This window comes from Dendropsophus ebraccatus, chromosome 4 (assembly GCF_027789765.1).
Source record: "Dendropsophus ebraccatus isolate aDenEbr1 chromosome 4, aDenEbr1.pat, whole genome shotgun sequence".
Lineage (NCBI taxonomy): Eukaryota > Metazoa > Chordata > Amphibia > Anura > Hylidae > Dendropsophus > Dendropsophus ebraccatus.
In genome coordinates this window covers 162,793,350-162,813,465 of record NC_091457.1, presented here as the reverse complement: position 1 = coordinate 162,813,465, position 20,116 = coordinate 162,793,350, and the positions used below count along the sequence as shown (strand labels likewise).

The window sequence follows — 20,116 nt, the reverse complement described above, 5'->3', positions numbered from 1 at the left end:
TTATAAGGACAGCTCAGGGGGCCTCGCAGTCACTGCCGGCTGGCAAGATGGCGGCGGAGCGGTTGCTGCTGTGGTTTGTGGCGGCGCTGCAGGCGGTAAGTGTTGCGCGGGCGGGTCTCCTCCCGGTGATATCCCCTCAGGACACCCGGGGGTTGTGGGCCGGAGCTGAGCGCGGCTCCCCGGGGGATGCTGTGCCGGCTCCGGGCGGGGGGTGACGTGGCTCCAGGGACTTCCTGTTGGCTCTGGGCTGTGTCCTGCTCTTATATCCGAGGCCTGAGGCCTGGAGTCCCTGACATCAGCCCGTATTATGTGTCTGTTATATTGTGGTGTCTGCCCCATCACCTCATATCTCTACACAGCCAGGGATGGGAACCTGTGGCCTTCTAGCTGTTGCAGAACTACAACTCCCATCATGCCCGCACAGTCAAAGCTTTAGATCAGGGGTTGTGAACTTTGACCCTCTAGTTGTTGTAAAACTACAACTCCCATCATGCCTGGACAGCCAAAGCGAAGCTTTGGCTGTCCAGGCATGATGGGAGTTGTAGTTTTGCACCAGCTGGAGGCCGGCACGTACCCTAAGGGCCCTATTAAATAGGGCGATTATCGTGCGAAAAATTGTTCAAATTTAAACGATAATCGTTCTGTGAAATTGCAGGCAAGGATCGAAAAATCGTTTGCATATCGTTGATTTAAATCTGACACTAAAATTATCGTTATCCGTTTGCTGTAATTCCACATTTTTTTCACTAATCGTTCAGTGTAATTGCGCATTGTTCATTGTTTTCCTGGAATCAGATGGAGTAACCGATCACAGTTCAATAACTACCATCGTTCTGTGTAATATGGTGAACGATTTCAGGTTAACGATAAACAATCTCGTTTGCGATCGTTTATCGTCATGCTGCGTTTACACGGAGCCATAATTCGCCCGATGGATCGTTTAACGATTTAGAAGCAACAATTTGGTTTTTATAACGATCGTTTTTAAGATCGTTTTTAAGATCTCTTAAAGTGACTGTACCACCAGGCCCAGGCTGACGCACTGGAGGCGGCTGACCCACCCTTAGTGGGAGGAAACCCCCGCCCCTCTATGATAGGGTTCCATTGATTCTAATGGAGTTACGTCATGGAGGGGCGGGGCTTCAGCCTGGGCCTGGTGGTACAGTCACTTTAAGCCTATCTCTCACATAGGGTGACTCTTTAAAAGACTGTTTACACGAAGCGATCTGCGAATTTTTAGCGAACCACCAATGACGATTTGGGAACATGTTGAAAGATCAAAATGGACGATTTCTCACTTGTCGAACGATTATCGCTGAAATGCGATCGTTATCGCAAAATTTCGAGCGATAATTGTTCTGTGTGAACGCAGCATTAGTCGTTAATCGTTAAAAATCGCTCCATGTAATAGGACCCTAAGGGCCCTATTACACAGAACGATGATCGGCCCTATCCGTCGGATTATCGTTCCGTGTAATAAACGCAACAATCAGTCGATGACTGATCAGCTGATCGTTGATATAGGTTGGGACCTATAATTGTTGAGCGCCGACCGCGCATCGCTACGTGTAATAGTGAATGCACTTTGCAAATCGTCAGCTGCGCATCATTACCTATGCGTGGTCCAGGGCTGCTCCTGCTCTGTGCTTCTCCCCGGGCCCCGCACGCTGCAGCTTTAGAGCGACCTGTCTTAGCTGACGGGCCACTCAGCCAATCACTGGCTGCAATCCGCCATGGATTGAATGACCTGTCAGCTGAGACAGGCCGTGCTAAAGCTGCAGTGTGCGGGACCACAAGAGGAGCCCTGGACCATGGATAGGTAATGTATGCCATTTAAAGGGGTTGTTCACAATTTTTTTTTTTTCTTTCAAATCAACTGGTGCCATAAAGTGCTAGAGATTTGTAATTCACTTCTATTAAAAAAATCTCCAGTCTTCCAGTACTTATCAGCCGCTGTATGTCCTGTAGGAAGTGGTGTATTCTCTCTAGTCTGACACAGTGCTCTCTGCTGCCACCTCTGTCCATGTCAGGAACTGTCCAGAGCAGCAGCAAATCCCCATAGAAAATCTCTCCTGCTCTTCAGACTGGAAATAATACAACTTCCTGCTGGGCATACAGCAGCTAAGTACTGGAAGGCTTGAGATTTTTTTTAATAGAAGTAAATTACAAATCTCTGGCACTTTTTGGTGTACAACCCCTTTAAAGCAAGGGCTTCAAGGGCGTTGGTAATGATGTCCATGCAGCCCTTGTTAAACGATTATCAGCCCGTGTAATAGGCCCAGTAAACGAGCGCTGTTCTAGCAGATCGTCGCTTGTTTACACTTATTATTGGGCCATGTAATAGGACCCTAACCCTGCTTTAGATGGAGGTCGGAGTATTGCCACAGCTCCCCAGTCACATCTATAGGAGTCTACAGGATAGATCAGTGCTCCCCAGCATGTATCGTTAGCTGTTTCTAAACTACAACTCCCAGCATGCCCTGACATCCCCCCCCCAGGCTGTCGATCTCCAGTTGTTACTTAGCTCCCTGCATACTAGTCAGTGCCCAGCCAGACACTGTTGGTCATATATCACATGTACTGTGGAAAGGAGAGGTGGTTTCACTTTGAGATGTTCCTCTAAGGGTACAAACACACACAGCAGATACGCAGCAGTAAATATGCAGCGTATATGCCGTGTGTGTTTGTACCCTAAAGGATATTGGCGTCTCGATTTTATTATTAAACGTGAAATGACTGCTTCTCTGTCAGCATGCGGCATCTGTAAGTTCCCTGTACACAGATGACAATGGAAGTCCGGGATGTTATGGAAACGTCCCAGGCATCAGCGATTTCCATGCATGAGCCCTATTGTATTATAATAAGGCTCGTGCACGCTTTATCCAACTTTATCGACTGTTTTCAATATAATCTTTCCCCCATTTAGCTGTCAGTGAAATAAAGATGAGTTCTTTGGACGCGCTCAGTGTTAGCAGCAGAAAAAGTGAGGACAACATACATGAATGACAGGCTGAGAGAGAGGAGAGCAAATACAAGGCAGTCTACAGGGGAGAATCATATAGAATATAGGTAGAGAGGAGAGCAGATACAAGGCAGTGTACAGAGGAGAATTATATACGCTATAGATAGAGGAGAGCCGATACAAGGCAGTCTACAGGGGAGAATCATATAGAATATAGGTAGAGAGGAGAGCAGATACAAGGCAGTGTACAGAGGAGAATTATATACGCTATAGATAGAGGAGAGCCGATACAAGGCAGTCTACAGGGGAGAATCATATAGAATATAGGTAGAGAGGAGAGCAGATACAAGGCAGTGTACAGAGGAGAATTATATACGCTATAGATAGAGGAGAGCCGATACAAGGCAGTCTACAGGGGAGAATCATATAGAATATAGGTAGAGAGGAGAGCAGATACAAGGAAGTCTACATGGGAGAACTATATAGGCTATAGATAGAACATACAAGGCAGTGTACAGAGGAGAATTATATAGGCTATAGATAGAGGAGAGCAGATACAAGGCAGTGTACAGAGGAGAATTATAAAGTGGTACCTCGGTTCTCGAACTTAATTGGTTCCGGAAGGCAGTTTGAGAACCGAGCAGTTTCTTCCCATAGGAAATAATGTAAATGTGATTAATTGGTTCCAGCAGCCGCCAATAATTCCCTACAATCCTCATTTATTACACTGATAACTGCTCAGTATAATCACTGCAGTACAGTACAGAACAGCACTATACTATACAGGACATTAAACATAAGAAATATTCATCAGAACCAGCAATTATAGTACAGTAGTCACCAACTCCTCACCCATCCTTTACTGTATAGCGTCCCCCCCCCCATCCAAGCACTGTAATGTATAGGAGATGGTGGTGCACTGCCTGTACTACTACTGCACTGTATATGCACTCCAGCAGTCTTATACAGTACTGTACTGTATGTGAAGCCTCACCACTGCTTAACTCGCTAGGTACAACCCACCATCCCCGCTCGCAAAAACGTTCGAAAAAAGTTCGAAAACCGAGCAAAGTTCAAATTTTAAACACTATTTCTGGGTAAATTTTCGTTCGAATACCAAGCAGTTCGAGTTCCAAAGCATTTGAAAACCGAGGTATTACTGTATATAGAATATAGGTAGAGCGGAGAGCAAATACAAGGCAGTCTACATGGGAGAACTACATAGGCTATAGATAGAACATACAAGGCAGTGTACTGGGGAGAATCATATAGAATATAGGTAGAGAGGAGCGAACATACAAGGCAGTGTACAGAGGAGAATCATATGGGCTGTAGGTAGAGAGGCGAGCAGATACAAGTGTAGAGAGAAAGCCGACCACTCACAGCAAACTGCACAAGAGAAACTAAGCAATAAAGACGTAGGGAGGAAATGTTGCTTTCTCCGACTATTGATCTTTTCAGAATTTTTCACCCATTAGTAATGTGGAGGCTGTGGACCTGCGCTTTAGTGTCCTTTGCGGCAGCTAGTTATAAGACCTCTATCTTCCATATATTACCTTGGCTGCCAGTGATGCATATTGGACCTATGGGTTGTAATACTCCTGTGACCTCCACTTGTATAAGGCAGCTTGAATTATGGTGGTCTTTATTCTTTGGCTGTCAGGGCATGATGGGAGTTGTAGTTTTGTGACAGCTGAGAGTCAGGTTAATATAATCGTACGTATGTTTGGATCAGCCTTTCCATTGCCTTATTTAAAACTGTATGGTATCTAAGTCAATCGTAAGGCAAAGTCTTAAAGGGGTTATCTAGCGCTACAAAAACATGGCCACTTTCTTCCAGAGAAATCCAGCTTGGGCAGGATTTTGCTGCTCAGTTCCATTGAGACAAGAGTCGTGTTGTCTCTGAAAGAAAGTGGCCATGTTTTTGTAGCGCTGGATAACCCCTTTAAGCTTTGTTTGTAGCATCCTTAGGAAGAGTTCCCCAAATGTTGTTTTTCTTGGACACTTCTGTATGGAAAAGTGCAGTTCTGTGCTATTTAATGCAGCAAGAACAAAATGTACATCAGCAGAGAGAGTGGCTGCCTGTAGTGTGAGTGGGGGCAGAGAGGGTGGCTGCCTGTAGTGTGAGTGGGGGCAGAGAGGGTGGCTGCCTGTAGTGTGAGTGAAAGTTTATGAATACTTGCCCAGGGCATATGGCAAACGTACAGTGTGAAAGTAACCTGAGATGTGGTGTTAGTGGGGGTCTTACGTGTTAGCATTTCATTGCATATTGATGATGAATCTTTGTGTGTTGGAGACCATTACACAGCACAGAGCCATTATACGTCACCTATAGACTGCTATGGACCCATACTATGCCTCCAGCTTCATACTATGCCTCCAGAGTTCACACGGAGCAAAACTGGTGGAATCCCGCCTGCCCTGTGTCATACTGGCAGTCTATGGGAGGCTCACGGGCAGCCTCTCTCGGCGTGGAAGAATGGACATGTCAATTCTTCCACGTGGAGAGAGGAGGCGTGCGAGCCTCCCATAGACTGCCATTTTTACTCCGTGTGAACTGGCCCCTTTTACAGAGGTTTGTTGTCTCACCTGTAAGGACTCTTTGTACATTGCCCCTTTCTGTATTGGCGCATAAGGTTCCATCTTTCCATCAGAACAATCTTATTTCCTTCCTTGCTGTTCTCATGTCTGACCTCGCGTATCCTTTCTGCCTCCTCAGATCTCCTCATACGGTGCTGAGCTCTCCTCAGAGGCCTGCAGGGATGTCGGCTTCTCCAGTAACTTGTTGTGCAGCTCGTGTGATCTGCTGGGACAGTTCGGGCTGAATGAGGTGGAGCCCTTCTGCAGACGCTGCTGCCAGGAAGAGGCCCATCTGGAATCAAGAAAAGTAAGTGTAATGTCGGCGCCATCATGTGATGCTGGGATGCCATCTGTTTCCTCATACTTTCAGGCAGCTGAAACTTTGATATGATACCGAGTTATAGAAGATGGAAGAATCAGATTATTATTTTTACAACCAATAACACAACCTTGTTAAATGTTGTAACCATTGTAAAGCTTCTCCAAGCTGCTATAGAAGGCGGCTTATAAAAGAAGAGCGGCAGCTGTTACTGGTGCAGGAGAGCGCAGGGTTACATGGAGTGCAGCAAGTAACAACTACATGGGAAAGTTCCAGAAAGTTCTGCCAGTATTATACGCCCCAAAGCTGTGATATGGCCACTCCGTCTACGATCTGACACACTTTTCAAAACTTTTTTTTTTTGCCTTGTGACTTCCTGCTCTACCCATTAAGTAAAGACTGTGCTCAAATTTTAAAAAAAAATTGCAACAAAGAACAAGAATATAAAAACCATATTGCAGTTAGAACTGCAATCTTATATCCAGGAAAACTGGAAACCAGTGTTGAAAGTTGAATGTACACTGTCATTTCCAACAACCTTCATCCATGTGTTCACTAAGGGCCCAATCTACAGGAGGTACTGAGCGCCGACCTCCTTGTTCCTCGCTCGCTGTCTGTGCTATTATGTGCACAGACATCGAGCAGGGGGTGTACGATCTTTAGAGAAAAGAGGTGGTCTGATGGCACTTTTATTGCAGGCCGCCTCTATCATTGTCTGATCACTGCCTCATAGAATGAGCTATTACACGAACAAACATCGGCTGGAATATCTGATCGATTCATGTAATAGGACATTTATTTGATTCCTAACAGACTTCCTACAGAAAAAATACATCTTACCTCAGAGAAACAGCTCTGAAGTCTTGACCACTAGTTGTCTCCCTTCTCTTTAATCTGCTGTCCACTGCCTGTGGTTAATGACAATCTGTCTCTAGTAACGGCTGGATAAGGAAAAAACACAGGAAGTGGGAGCGGGGCTTAGCAAGTGCTGAGAGTGTGTATAGGCTGTGTGCAGGGCCTGCAAGCTTACCTTATAGAGATGAGCGCTACTGGAGCATGCTTGAGTCCAATAGTTCGGCATTACATTACCGGCGGCTGATGTTTGATGCTGCCATAGAGATTCCTGGCTACCCCTAGATACAGCCAAAGGCCTATGACTGTATCCATGTTTTCCGGGACTCCCTAGAGCCACCAGTATTCAAATAACCAACAACTGGACTTGAGCATGCTAGAAGAAATTTTCAAGCTTTTGAAAACTTTCCAGCCTCCTCATTCTTTATGCTTTACACTGCCAAAAAGAGGATCAGCAAATAAACTATCAGGATTCGCTCCCTCTTATCAGTCAGAGAGGAGCTCTGTTCTGTACAGTGTAAGCAAATAAGGAACTGTTCACACCCAGCAGTAAGGTCCAGCCTGGATGTATGCCGGAGCTCCTCCGATATACCACGTACAGAGCTTGTGGCAGGTTTATGCCCAGATCTGTGTCATTCCTCTTTCCTTGCTTGACTGAGGGCCCGCATGCGGTTGTGACTGTGTTGCAGCCAGATGTGGGTCACAATATTCACTGCATGATCTTAGAGTGATGCCACCATCTTTGCCTGCATGACCTATGTCCTGGCCAAAGTCACCTGATCCCTGCCTCAGATACTATAAGACCTCACTGTGATGGGTAATGCTTGGTCACCACGAACGTTACCAGATTATAAGACTATTTTTGTATAGACTTTTCGCATGTTTATTCATCACATAATAAGGGTTAATAAGACCTTACATGGGGTCAACGTTTTCCGCTTCTCGCATTGTTAGAGAGAGCAATGACTCGGAAGTGAACAGAAGGGACGTTAATTTGCGGTGGGTCCAGTGATCGCCCAGATTGTAAAAGGCAACTATCAGCAGGTTAGACGAATCTAACCTGCCAATAGCTTCCTGGTGGGCATGGGGTGCCGAGAATAAAGTTATTTCTCTTACCTCCTGGGTGCTGTTAGCAGTGTAATCCTTGGTCTGAAGCACCGTTAGGAGCACTACCCGCCCCCTCCTTCTAATGATAATGAATGGAGCAGAGGGGGCAGTGATCCGAACTGTGCGCCAGACCGGGGATTACACTGCTAACAGTACAGGAGCGGCACAGAGGAGCAAGGTAAGGGACATGCCTTCCTCCTCGGCACCCCGTGCGCTATAAGGGGCCAACAGCAGGTTCCATTCCTCTAACATGCTGATAGTTCCCCTTTACTACTAAACTTAAAAGCATGGACAAACTGTGAGTGTCATGGGGCATCTGGTCATACTGAAGTGATTGACAGATCCAGATGCCAGGGCTGTATACTTTAAAGTGGTTATCTAGCACTACAAAAACATGGCCACTTTTCCTTCTCTCGTCTCCAGTTCAGGTGTGGTTTGCAATTAATCTCCATTTACTTCAATGGAACGGAAGTTGGCTCCAAACCCCTCCCAATCTGGAGACAAGAGAGGGGGAGGAAAAGTGGCCATGTTTTTGTAGTGCTGGATAACCCCTTTAATGATGGCCATTCATAACATTGATCAGTGAGATCAGAATTCTGCATGTAGCTTCTGCCTGAGGATCTCTGATCCCACAGGATGGAGGTAAGTATTCTTCCTCCGTCTGTCAGGAAAATTGATCAAGACCCCCTGCAGGGCTTGCGATCAGTCAGTGACAGATGCTTCTCCTGTCACTGACTCCCCTAAACAATCGCTATTGATAGCAGCGATTAAGGAGTTAATGGCGGGCAGCAGTGTTATCGCTGCTGCTGCCTGTCATTATAGTCAGCTCCACTACTGCATGCATTAAAACTCACCTCCACAACAGATGTATATACATACGAGGCATTGGCAGTATGATGGTATATAGCTGTATGTCTGATGTGAAGGGGTTAGGAACAGTTGTGCCTACCAGCCCCCACACCCAGTCTTAATGCATACTTTAGTTTTTGTGGAGCCGTCGCTCACAAAGCAAATAGCATTCTGCCAAGGATGGTGAGAAAGGGTTAATTCCGCAGCCCGCCATCATCGCTAATGACTCTGATTGAATTGCATTCCAGCTTTCTATTGCGGAGCGCAGCTGTTGGCTTCATGAATATCCTCCTTTCTTGTCAGGACACAAGTAGTCTTGATGATGTCTCCAGATCCCGGCCCATGTGCAGGAGAAGATGGGATTCTTCTGGATCCTGCTGCATCTGCTACGGCTTATGTCACATTGACACAGAGATGACTTGTTGTGAGGTGACCCCTGTGTCCGGCCCTATAACCCCGGGGTAACCCATCCGCTACATAGGATCACTCTAGTTTTCCACGTTGCGTCACTGTTCCGGCCGTGTTCCACTCTTCTCTTCTGTCCTGTCCACTCGTTTTTGATGGTTTCGGGGAAATGGAAATCATAGGAGGTAGAGGGAAATCTCCAGCATGTACGCAGATCACTTAGGACCCCGAATTGTGTTTATTATCTCCATGACACATCCCTCATACCTGAGAGGACGTTACTTTATTATGGGAGGTGATACTCCTGATGAAATGGTCCTAAACCTTCTGTAGTAAATCCCGGGCAGGACATCGCAGGTTAGTCTGAAAGTGAGGGAAGAAGTGCTGAAAAACGTGATGCAGGTACACGTAATATAATACTCATAGGAATGGAAGGTTCAGAACATCTTATAGAAGAATAAGGGGCCATATCATACAGAGCGAATAAGCCAAATCAGGCCGGACGTCGCTCCGTATAACAGACAACAATCATCATCCAATCGTGTGAAATGGTCTGACACCAAAACCATCCGCTATGTGCAGTAGTGATCCGCGGCCGATCACTGTTAGGGCCCTATTACACGGGATGATTATCGTGCGAAAAATCGTTATATCGTTCGAATTTAAACTATAATCGTTCTGTGTAATTGCAGGCAACAATCAAGTAATCGTTTGTATGTCGTTGATTTAGATCTGAACCTAAAATCATCGTTAATCTTTCGCTGTAATTCCACATTTGTTCACTAATCGTTCAGTGTAATTGCACATTGTTCATTGTTTTGCTGGGATCAGATGGAGCAAATGACCATAGTCACGATCGCAATAACGACCATCGTTCTGTGTAATATGGTGAACGATTTCAGGTTAACTATAAACAATCTTGTTTGCGATCGTTATATCGTTAGTCGTTAATCGTTAAAAATGGCTCCGTGTAGTAGGACCCTTATACATTACATCCCCACGCTCCCAGTCTTCCCGCTGCTTCCTGGTGGCTGTAGTTCCAGAGCGGTCTCTTCACTGACAGACCTCTCAGCCAATCACAGACCCTGGTGGTCCCGGACAGTGATTGGCTGAGCAGCCTGTCAGTTCAGAGACCGCTCTGGAGCTGCAGCCTGGAAGAATCATCACACCCGACCCCTATCACCTCTGACATCGGTAGTTTTCAGGGGGAGGAAGGCCCTCATACACGCTAGAATGATGTCTGTATCCCCTGAAGGAACATTATTAAAATCAGTAAGTCCTGTGTGTGAGGGATATGTAATGTATTTTGGGATGAATCTGTGATTTGATAACTTGGTAATGAAGCAGGTGACGTCCTCTTAGTGCGAGGACTGCAGGATATTCCCGCAGTCGGGGGTGTGTATATACAGTATATATAAGGAGCGGGGGCTGGAGCTCAGCTCGTATCATCTCCTCTGTATAATGTCACAATGTCGGGTGGAAGAAATCCACTTCTCCAGGAATCCAGGCAAATATCTGCGGCCAGGGATAATCCTTTAAGCCGCTGTTTACATCTGTGTTGTATGTAATGTAAGCCGCCAGCTAAGGAATGGCTGAGGAGAGGACAAACTCCTATAAAAGAGGAAGAAATGCTGCACAATGGGGAATAGTGTGTGTAATATATATATATATAATCTCACACACAGCATGAGCAAAGGTGATGGGAGAAGCACAATTGGTTTTTCCAATAATAATTTATTAGCTATAAACAAGCCGCCTGTTATTACCTTTCTATAGTGTTTTATACTTTCTGATGCACGCTCACTGCCCCACTACCTGTCTAGTGTACTGTATATCCTGTAACACTTGCTCTTCCTTCTGTACACTGAAGTTGGCTGGACGGCTGGCTACAATCTCTTGCCTACGTGAGCGGCTCCTGTAACTATAGGGAGGCTGAATTCCCAGCTGGCGTGTACAGCAGCAACTGGAAGATGATTACAGGTTATATGCTAGATAGGAAAGGCGGAAGTGAAAAAAGAGCAAATAATTAACCACCAGAAGGAAAGTGTAAGAGGTAGTGAAATTACTTTATTTACCGATGTATGTTCATTTATCAGATGCTCCAAATGAGGCCTGATCGTGGACAACCCCTTTAAGTCAGACCATGTGTCAGAGATGCCAGTCCTAATAAGTTTACAGTCTATAGTAAAAATAAATAAAAAAAATACATACACACTTCTGAAAATATATATGTTATTTTTTTTTTATTTTTTTTTCCCCCCCCCGGAAGTGAGTGTATGTGTGTGTATATATATATATATATATATATATATATATATATATATATATATATATATATTATACAATGTGTGTGTATGTATATAATATATTAAAAATTTATGTGCTGACATTTATTATAACTGATAGAAGAAATGACGTGTTCTTTATTGTAGTCGTTTTATCTTTGTCGCTGCCGGTTTTACATGTCACGGCTTTCTCCTTCTCCGCAGATGTACGCCGGGGCCATCCTTGAAGTCTGTGGATGAAAACTGGGGAGGTTCCCACAAGTCCAGGGTAAGCTGTAATCCGGTTAGTGCTCTCGGTCTCGGCTTCCGTCTCTTTCTATGATCGGCTAGTGAATATTTACCTGATCAGGATTTAGTGTCCTCAGCCGCCGAGCCTAATAATTTCCGGATGCAATGGCGGTGAGTTTTTTTGGAGTCTTCAGGATGGGGAAGCTGGCTATCTGCTGCCCCCCACCCCAGGTATACCTGCCCCTCCCCCGCCTCCCTGTGTCCCATTATTAGTCATTTGCAGAATGGGGAGAGATCTATTAGTTTCCCATACAGTAAATCTTGAGGAGGTGTAATGTCTTGGCATCGTCTCTTCCATCACATCTGCCGCCTCCCAGTTGAACGGTTTTGCTGCTTTTTACATGAAGCAGAAGAGACGTCTCAGCTGTTCTCGTCTCCTCATCATCATCATCGCATTCACGGCGTGCAGCAGAATCTGTCACGTTCCCGCACTGAGAACCACAAGTATCATCCCTGCCGCACGTGTGGATCCGAAAACAAAGGCGAGGAAGACGCTGCTGGTGCATTGTGGGTAATAGGGACAATTATGGTTGATTGCTGGTTTTCTGCCATTCATCTGGTTTCATGAAGCGATTATTCAGGAGGGTTTTTACGACTCTTCATAAACGTAATTCCCTCGCCCATTCAGAGCCAAAAAAGCCGGGGAGCGGCATCACTGTGGGGAGCTGCTATAAATAGTAGACGCGAAAGAACAATGCCCTTGTGTCTACACCGTCTGTCACTGACTGCCGTCTACTATAGGGCAGTGTCAGTTCCATTAAAGTGTAATACTGCAAACATCCAGGGACAGGGGTGGCGCTGTTTTTAATCCTGGATAACCCCTTTATTGATGGTCTATTCTTATGAGAACCATGGGGGTCTGAGCCAACACCCCCAGCAGTCAGCCCGTGTTAGGGGAGCGGACAGACGTATGGTGCAGCCGCTTCATCACCTCGCTTCTCTATGATTTCCATAGGCTGTCCCTGGTATTACATGTCAATCGTTCTTATCCATTTAGGATGCGTTCACACGTACAGGATCTGCAACAGATTTGAAGCTGCAGATTCAAAGCAAATCAATTTTGGGCCATCAAATCTGCTGCAGATCCTGTACATGTGAACGCACCCTTAAAGTATCACTGTCGTTCAGTTTTTTTTTTGCAGAAGTCAATAATACAGGCGATTTTACGGAACTTTGTAATTGGGTTTATTAGCCGAAAAATGCATTTTTATCATGAGAAAGCAGTTTGAATCTCTCCCCCCCTGTCTTCATGGTTCTCTATGGAGAAGGGAGGGGTGGAGGGAGATGAGGCACCAAAACAGGACAACAAAGAGTTAATTTATAGCTACATCACTGGGCTATCTCCTCTGAAGTCTGCACTGACCTCTCTGACCTCTGAATACCCTCTTTCACACAGCTCCTGCTGTGTAATCCTTTGTTCTCTGCTGGCATCTAATCTACCCTCTCCATAGGACAGACAGGGGCATGTCTGATGCAACAAGACATGATTTCCTGATAATGAGCAGTGAATGACAGAAAGGAGAGGGGGGGCTGGGGAAAGTCTTTTTGAATGGAGATAATGGCAGATTTGCCTAAGAAACCCAATTACAAAGTTACTTAAAATCGCCTGGACTATTGATTTCTGGAAAAAAAAATAAAAAATGACTGACACTTTAAATGGGACAGGGCTGCAGTACCAGGCACAGCCACTAAAATTTCATGGTGCTGTGACTACTTATATAGAAAACATTCTGGCTTGTTAGGTGGCATGTTATATTTCAGGGATGATGGTAAGCTGATGTTCTGTCCCCTGCAGTGAGTTTATTACATGTTTGGGGTAGGTAGGTACGCTAGTGGTTAGATGGAAGCCGTGGGGAATGTTCACTCCTATTTATACCATTACATAATCATTCATAGACCAAGATATTTAAAGGAGCTATTTAAGATTTAAACTGTTTATTTTTTTTTCTAAAAACCCCTTGTCCTCAGGTTGTGTTTAATCTCGGCTTAAAAGGGTTCACCAAAAAAAAAATTCCTTTTAAATCAACTGGTGCCCGAAAGTTTTACAGATTTGTAACTTTACTTCTATTAAAGAAGTATCCAGTCTTCCAGTACTTATCAACTGCTGTATGTCCTGTAGCCAATCTCCCCCCCCCCCCATAGAAGACCTCTCCTGCTCTCCAGACAGGAAAGAATACACCACTTCTGCAGGGCATACAGGAGCTGATAAGTACTGGAAGACTTGAAATGTTTTAATAGAAGTAAATTACAAATCTCTGGCACCAGTTGATTTAAAAGAAAAACACTTTTGGTGAACTATCCCTTTAACTGATTCTAATTCAACCGAGCTGCAATACCATATACAAACTGAGGACGAGTGTCGCTGTTTCTGGAATAGAAGGGGAAGTCGGACACTCTGAAATTCTCAGGGTGAAGGGGGGGGGGGGTAGTTTCAGGACTCGTCGTGCCCTGGCAGTGCCTCACTGGCTCCTTACATGACGTATCAGTCAGTATATACCATATACAGTAAGGGTGGTCAGCGCCCACTAAGATGAATCATGCCTCCTTGTAGCCAATGTGGATTGAGAGCTCGAAGGTGAAGCCCCTGGATTCCGGGGTATTCATAGCAAAGAAGAAAAGAACAAAATTTCTTCAGCTCACGTAAAAAATCTTTTATTTATGCAAATCTTTAAAATACCGACGCGTTTCGAGCCTGCCTGGCTCTTAGTCATGGCATCTGCAATAGGAGAGATCTATGGGGAAATAATCCATCCCTATCCACTGGTCATCAGAGAGTGAAAGAGCTCTCAGGACCATAACAGCAGGGAAATCGTGGATGGCGCCACAGAGTGCTCTCCCCATAGATTTTTCCTATTGCAGATGCCATGACTAATGGTGCGTTTACACGTAACGATAATTGGCCTGATCGTACGATTAAACGATGTCGGAGTAATGATTATTTTTTCATAACTAGCAGCGTTTAGACGGTACGATATATCGTACGGAAAATTCGTTGTGCGATTGTTTTGCTTAACAATCTTTTTTTTTTTGCAAACTACTATTTGATAACATGTTGAAAGATCAAAATGCGCGATGTATCGTTCGTCGTATGATCGTTCGCTGCGTTTACACGTACGATTATTGTTCGAATTCGATATTTATCGCGCAAATTTGTACGATAATCGTTACGTGTAAACGCAGCATAAGAGCCAGGCAGGCTCGAAACGCAACGGCTATTTTAAAGATTTGCACAAATTAAAAGATTATTTTCCACGTGAGCTGAAGGAATCCAGTTCTTCTCTTCTTTGATATACCATATACCCCAGCGCTTCTGTATCCTAACAATGGATTCCTGCACATCAGACGCTCTCATATTAGCCGAGCGGTTTCCAGACTCAGACGGCCGCAGTATCGATGCTGATCCCAGACTGATGGAGTCGGCTCATTGAGATGGTTTTAACCCCTTCACCGTACATGACTGCATTGATCTCCTGTGTTTTGTTCTGTAACCTTTTGTATGTTTTATATTTGCAGCTTTTGTCAGGAGTGACAAGCCCAAGCTTTTCCGGGGTCTGCAGATCAAGGTAGGCGGCTGTCTAGCCTCTCGGCGCTTCACGGTTAGGCTTCAAGGCCAAACTTCTATATAGACGTGACAGCTCTTCATTAGACTTGTATATGTATATATTCCGGGTGTGGGTCCCATCCGTATCCTCTAGAGACCTCATAGTGTTAGCCGGCTGTCTCTTATATTGGACCTGATGCTTCTAAGAATAGGAGATTACACACTGCTGCGGCACGCGGCTATTCATCCCATCACAATAACTGTGACCGCAGCGGAAACACAGACCCCATTATACAGCAGCAGGGCTTGTCTGGTTCTATCCAGTGTGGCCGAATGACACTGAGCTGTGGCTTCTGCTATAGACAAAAACCCTGATTCATATGTGACCCGAGCCGTCTAGAAGGATTAGCACTTAGAGGAGTTTACAGCTCTGCTATACTGTTTACTAACACTGTGGGGATAGATGATGATGAGAGTTGCTGAGGCTGCTGCCCAGAGATCAGCAAGTACTGTGCATGTATGCTGTGCAGGTGTCCAGAGATCACCAAGTACTGTGCATGTATCCTGTGCAGGTGTCCAGAGATCACCAAGTACTGTGCATGTATGCTTTGCAGGTGTCCAGAGATCACCAAGTACTGTGCGTGTATCCTGTGCAGGTGTCCAGAGATCACCAAGTACTGTGCAGGTGTCCAGAGATCACCAAGTACTGTGCGTGTATCCTGTGCAGGTGTCCAGAGATCACCAAGTACTGTGCGTGTATCCTGTGCAGGTGTCCAGAGATCACCAAGTACTGTGCATGTATCCCAGGTTACATGATACTTGATGGGCACAGGGTACATGTATGATACTTGATGGGCATAGGGTACATGTATGATAGTTGATGGGCACAGGGGACATGTATGATAGTTGATGGGCATAGGGGACATGTATGATAGTTGATGGGCACAGGGGACATGCCAATAGCAGCTTCCCAGTATAATACATGTATCATCCTCTTGTCCTCCATCTTATAATGGGTTGTAAAGGAGATTTGCCTGAGAATTGGTGACTGTCCTGTACTGTATAATGGCCGTTGCTTTATGGCGCCATCCTGATGTGCATCTCTCCTCCCGTTTCAGTATGTGCGCGGCTCGGATCCTGTACTGAAGCTGCTGGACGATAATGGGAACATCTCTGAGGAATTGAGCATCACCAAATGGAACACGGACAGTGTGGAAGAATTTCTGAGCGAAAAACTGCACCGTCTATAACTTGTACATATCCCAGTCCTGTCACCGTGCCCCCTCCTCCCTATGCCGGGCGTCTTCCATAGGTGTCACTGGTCACCCCCCCCCCCACTTTACTGCTCTTTATACTGTGGATGAATCTCTGTGGACATCGGTGGGTTATAGCTCAGGTTCAGTCTCGCTGCTTCTATAGAATCTTGAGCAACTGAGACTGAACACCTGTTCTCATGAACGTCCAGACCTTGGTCACACTGTGCATTTTAAAGGGAGCTATCCAGGATAAAACAGCGCCACCCCTGTGCTCAGGTTGTGTGTGGTATAACGATTCACCACCATTCACGTCAATAGCACTGAGCTGAGGACAGGAGAGGCGCTGCTTATGGAGGAAAGCAGACATGTTTTTCAAAGCCTGGGCAACCTCTTTCATTCCAGATACATACCAATACTGCTGGGCACTGGTCAGACCTGGCATATAAGATCATCTCCATATCAATAAGCACTATGGTGTCCAGGCGCTTGTGTCGGTATAACTTGCAGACTGGGCTATGGTTGTATATACCTCCTAGCTTGTTAGTGCATTGGGAGCCATCCTGCAACTTGTAGTCCCTCTGAGCTATGCCTGCTCCTAGATGTCCATGAGAACACAGCACAACCTTCCTAGACCCAATGAACTTCACCACCTTATATCAAAGAGATTTCCAAGAGTGAATGATCTAGGGCAGGGGTGGGGAACCTTCCACCCTCCAGCTGTTGCAAAACTACAATTCCCATCATGCCTTTGCTTTTGTTGTCCAGGCATGATGGGAATTGTAGTTTTGCAACAGCCGCAGAGCCAACTTGTCCCCATCCCTGGTCTATGGCACAAGTGTCAAACCTGCAGCCCTCTGGCTGCTGCAAAACTACCAATCCCATCATGGTTGGACAGCCAAGGCATGATGGGAATTGTAGTTTTAAGGCTACTGGTTTATGCAATTGTACAAGATTAGAAGACATGGCGGCTCCCTGTAGGGGCGGCACCACTCTTGTCTATGGGTTTTGTTGTGCTTTGCAGTTTAGCTGCATTCGCTTGGATGAGGATGAGCTGTAATACCCGATATGACCTAAGGATAGGGGGGGGGGCGCTGTTGCTGTAAAAAATAAAAGCAGCTATGTTTTCTATTGTTGTACAGCCCAGCAGCATAGAAGGAATAGCTGAACGTGCCGATCCTTCTATGGTGAAGAGCGCAGCAGTAGTGACATCGTAACCACAAACATTGACTTTGAGTCAAAATGAGACATTTCCAATTGCCGCCTTAGAGGCTGAATCACTGAGATTATAACTATGGCTTTACATAAAACGTGCAATCTAGGGCAGTTTCCTCCAAATGTTGCAAAACTACAACTCCCATCATGCCCTGACAGCAGAAGGCTGGCAGGACATACTGGGAGTTGTAGTTTTGCAGCAGCTGGAGGACACTGATTTGGGGCATAATAATGGTAGTGGTGTATTCACTCAGTGGAGGGTTAGATCACACCGGATCACATGATAGAAAAGAGAGTGATGATGTCACCGCGCCGTCTAGTGCCCCCTTATAATTATTATTTTTTTTTTATGCATTTTCTATCTGCCTTTTTTTTGTAGCTTTTTATTGACAGCGTCTTGCAGGAGGCCGGATTCTGAGGCCGCCGCGTTGTGTAGCGATGATGAACGGCCGCCGCTCACTGCATTAGATGTGACACATTAGGGTCACGCACTTTTGTGAAGACTACACAGAAAACCTTCATGAGGCTTGTGGACGTCTGATGTGCCGTGCGTGGTGCCCCAGCGTGTCGCTCTGCTGCTCTGAACGGGAGGCGATTGATTGATGATGATGATGGAAACGTTTCAATAAAAAAAATCTGAAAAATAACCTTGAGGTTTTTTCACTTTTTTTGTGTGTGTGTATAGATGGTTGGAAATCAGTCATTTTGTATCCTGCATGACTTAAAGGAATATTCCACTCACATCAGTTTTGATATGTTGCTGCCCATGATGAGACTAACAATTCCTTCCATACTTGATATTATCTATTCAATCTCCTTCCCCCAATTCTCAGCTACTGCTTTCTGCTGAAGATACAAAAATCTGTCTGTGAGCTTTTCTCTCCGTCTCCCCCCTCCTTTCTGAGACGGCTGATACAAACAAATCCCTGGCAGGCTTCATCTGCAACACTGTAGCTTCTCTGTAATGCTGGGAGGCTTAATCTGCGGTCAAGTTGCTGATGAACTCGGTGATGATTCGTCCCAGCATTACAAAGAAGCTACAATGTTGCAGATACATCTGGCCAGGGACTTGTTTACATCATCTGTCTCAGAGGGGAGGGGGAGACAGATAAAAGCTCATATACAGATTTTTGTGTCTTCAGCTGAGAACTGGGGGAAGGAGACTGAATAAATAATAAGTATGGAAGGAATTGTTAGCCTCACCATGGGCAGTAACATATCACAAGTTATGTTTGAGTGGAATACCCCTTTAAGTGCAATTCATATCACAGCCTCTAGGGGGCCACATATAGCATAGAGATCTCCTGACAGTAATGTGTTATCCATTTCTCTGCAGTATATAGATCTTAAACCTGCAGCCCTTCAGCTGTTCCTTAACTACACTTCCCATCATACCTGGACAGCCGAACCTTTGGTCTTCACCCTCCAGGCATGATGGGAATTATAGTCCTACAACAGCTGGAGAGCTGATGTTTGCCACCCCTGCTCTAGTCCTGTGCAGGAGGCAATAACTGCAGATAGACTGCTCTGCAGCCGGTGTGAACATTGCAGGGGCTGCACCCCTGGCCCCCTCCCATTTAATTATCATTGTCCTAGGGGGTTGGACCTTTAACATTTATCACTCTAGTTCACCCACAGGACCTCCGGCTTCTGTATCAAATGTACAAATCTTTTCCTGCCCTCGATGCGATTGTCCTTTAAAACAAATGTCAGGTCACCCTAAATAATACTGAACAGTTCTAATGAGTAGAAACGCATCTGGGTCAATTGGGAAGCGGTAACCTGCTGCACACAGCGATGAAGGGGCATAGTGCTGCCATCTGGTGGTCAAAATCAGGAATGGCAACTGCTCATGTAAGATCAAAGGAAATGTATTTAACACTTCTCACTCATCATACTATAGGCTGTGGGGAGGCATAGAAGGGACGGTATATAGATAATATGATATGGCCGCCATACAGAGCTTGTTATCTTAGGATCAGTGAGGCAGAAATCTCACGATCAGGTGTGTTATATCTCATTTATAGGATATATAGAGGGGAAGCTACATCTGTAATGGTTAATAACCGCCTGCCCGGCCGATGCTTATATTACTGACGTCTCTTGGTTCTTATTAAAGTCAGAATAAATTTCCAATGGGAGGTTTGTTACAATTCTACAACATCTCTTTACATGTATGTGGCTTATAGCTGCTATTCACCTCTGGCAAACCTTACATTGGAGCAATGCATTGTGGGCCATTCCCTTCTGTCACTGATGGCGGAGTGAGTATCCCGGCTCCATCAGCACAGCCACCTTCAGGATTCCAGCAATGAGAACAGCTGTGGACATCAGGTAAAGTGGTGGGGAGGGCGATTACCCTGCAGATGCTCGGCCATTACCAGGGAGGGACGTCATTAGGGTCATAGGAATCTATTAGGGGACAGCTAATAATACACAAGGTGAGCTCGCAGACACACA

The 20,116-nt window shown here is 45.5% G+C and overlaps 1 protein-coding gene across 1 annotated transcript; it reads left to right on the top strand.

The window, feature by feature from the left end:
- The first annotated feature begins 11 nt into the window (after nucleotides 1-11).
- On the top strand, nucleotides 12-18,303 carry SELENOF (selenoprotein F). Its single transcript, XM_069967633.1, has 5 exons — nucleotides 12-95; nucleotides 5,682-5,849; nucleotides 11,564-11,627; nucleotides 15,161-15,210; nucleotides 16,307-18,303. The coding sequence occupies exons 1-5, from the start codon at nucleotides 48-50 to the stop codon at nucleotides 16,436-16,438; spliced, it is 462 nt and encodes a 153-aa protein (XP_069823734.1). The 5' UTR covers nucleotides 12-47; the 3' UTR covers nucleotides 16,439-18,303.
- The last annotated feature ends 1,813 nt before the right edge of the window (nucleotides 18,304-20,116 follow it).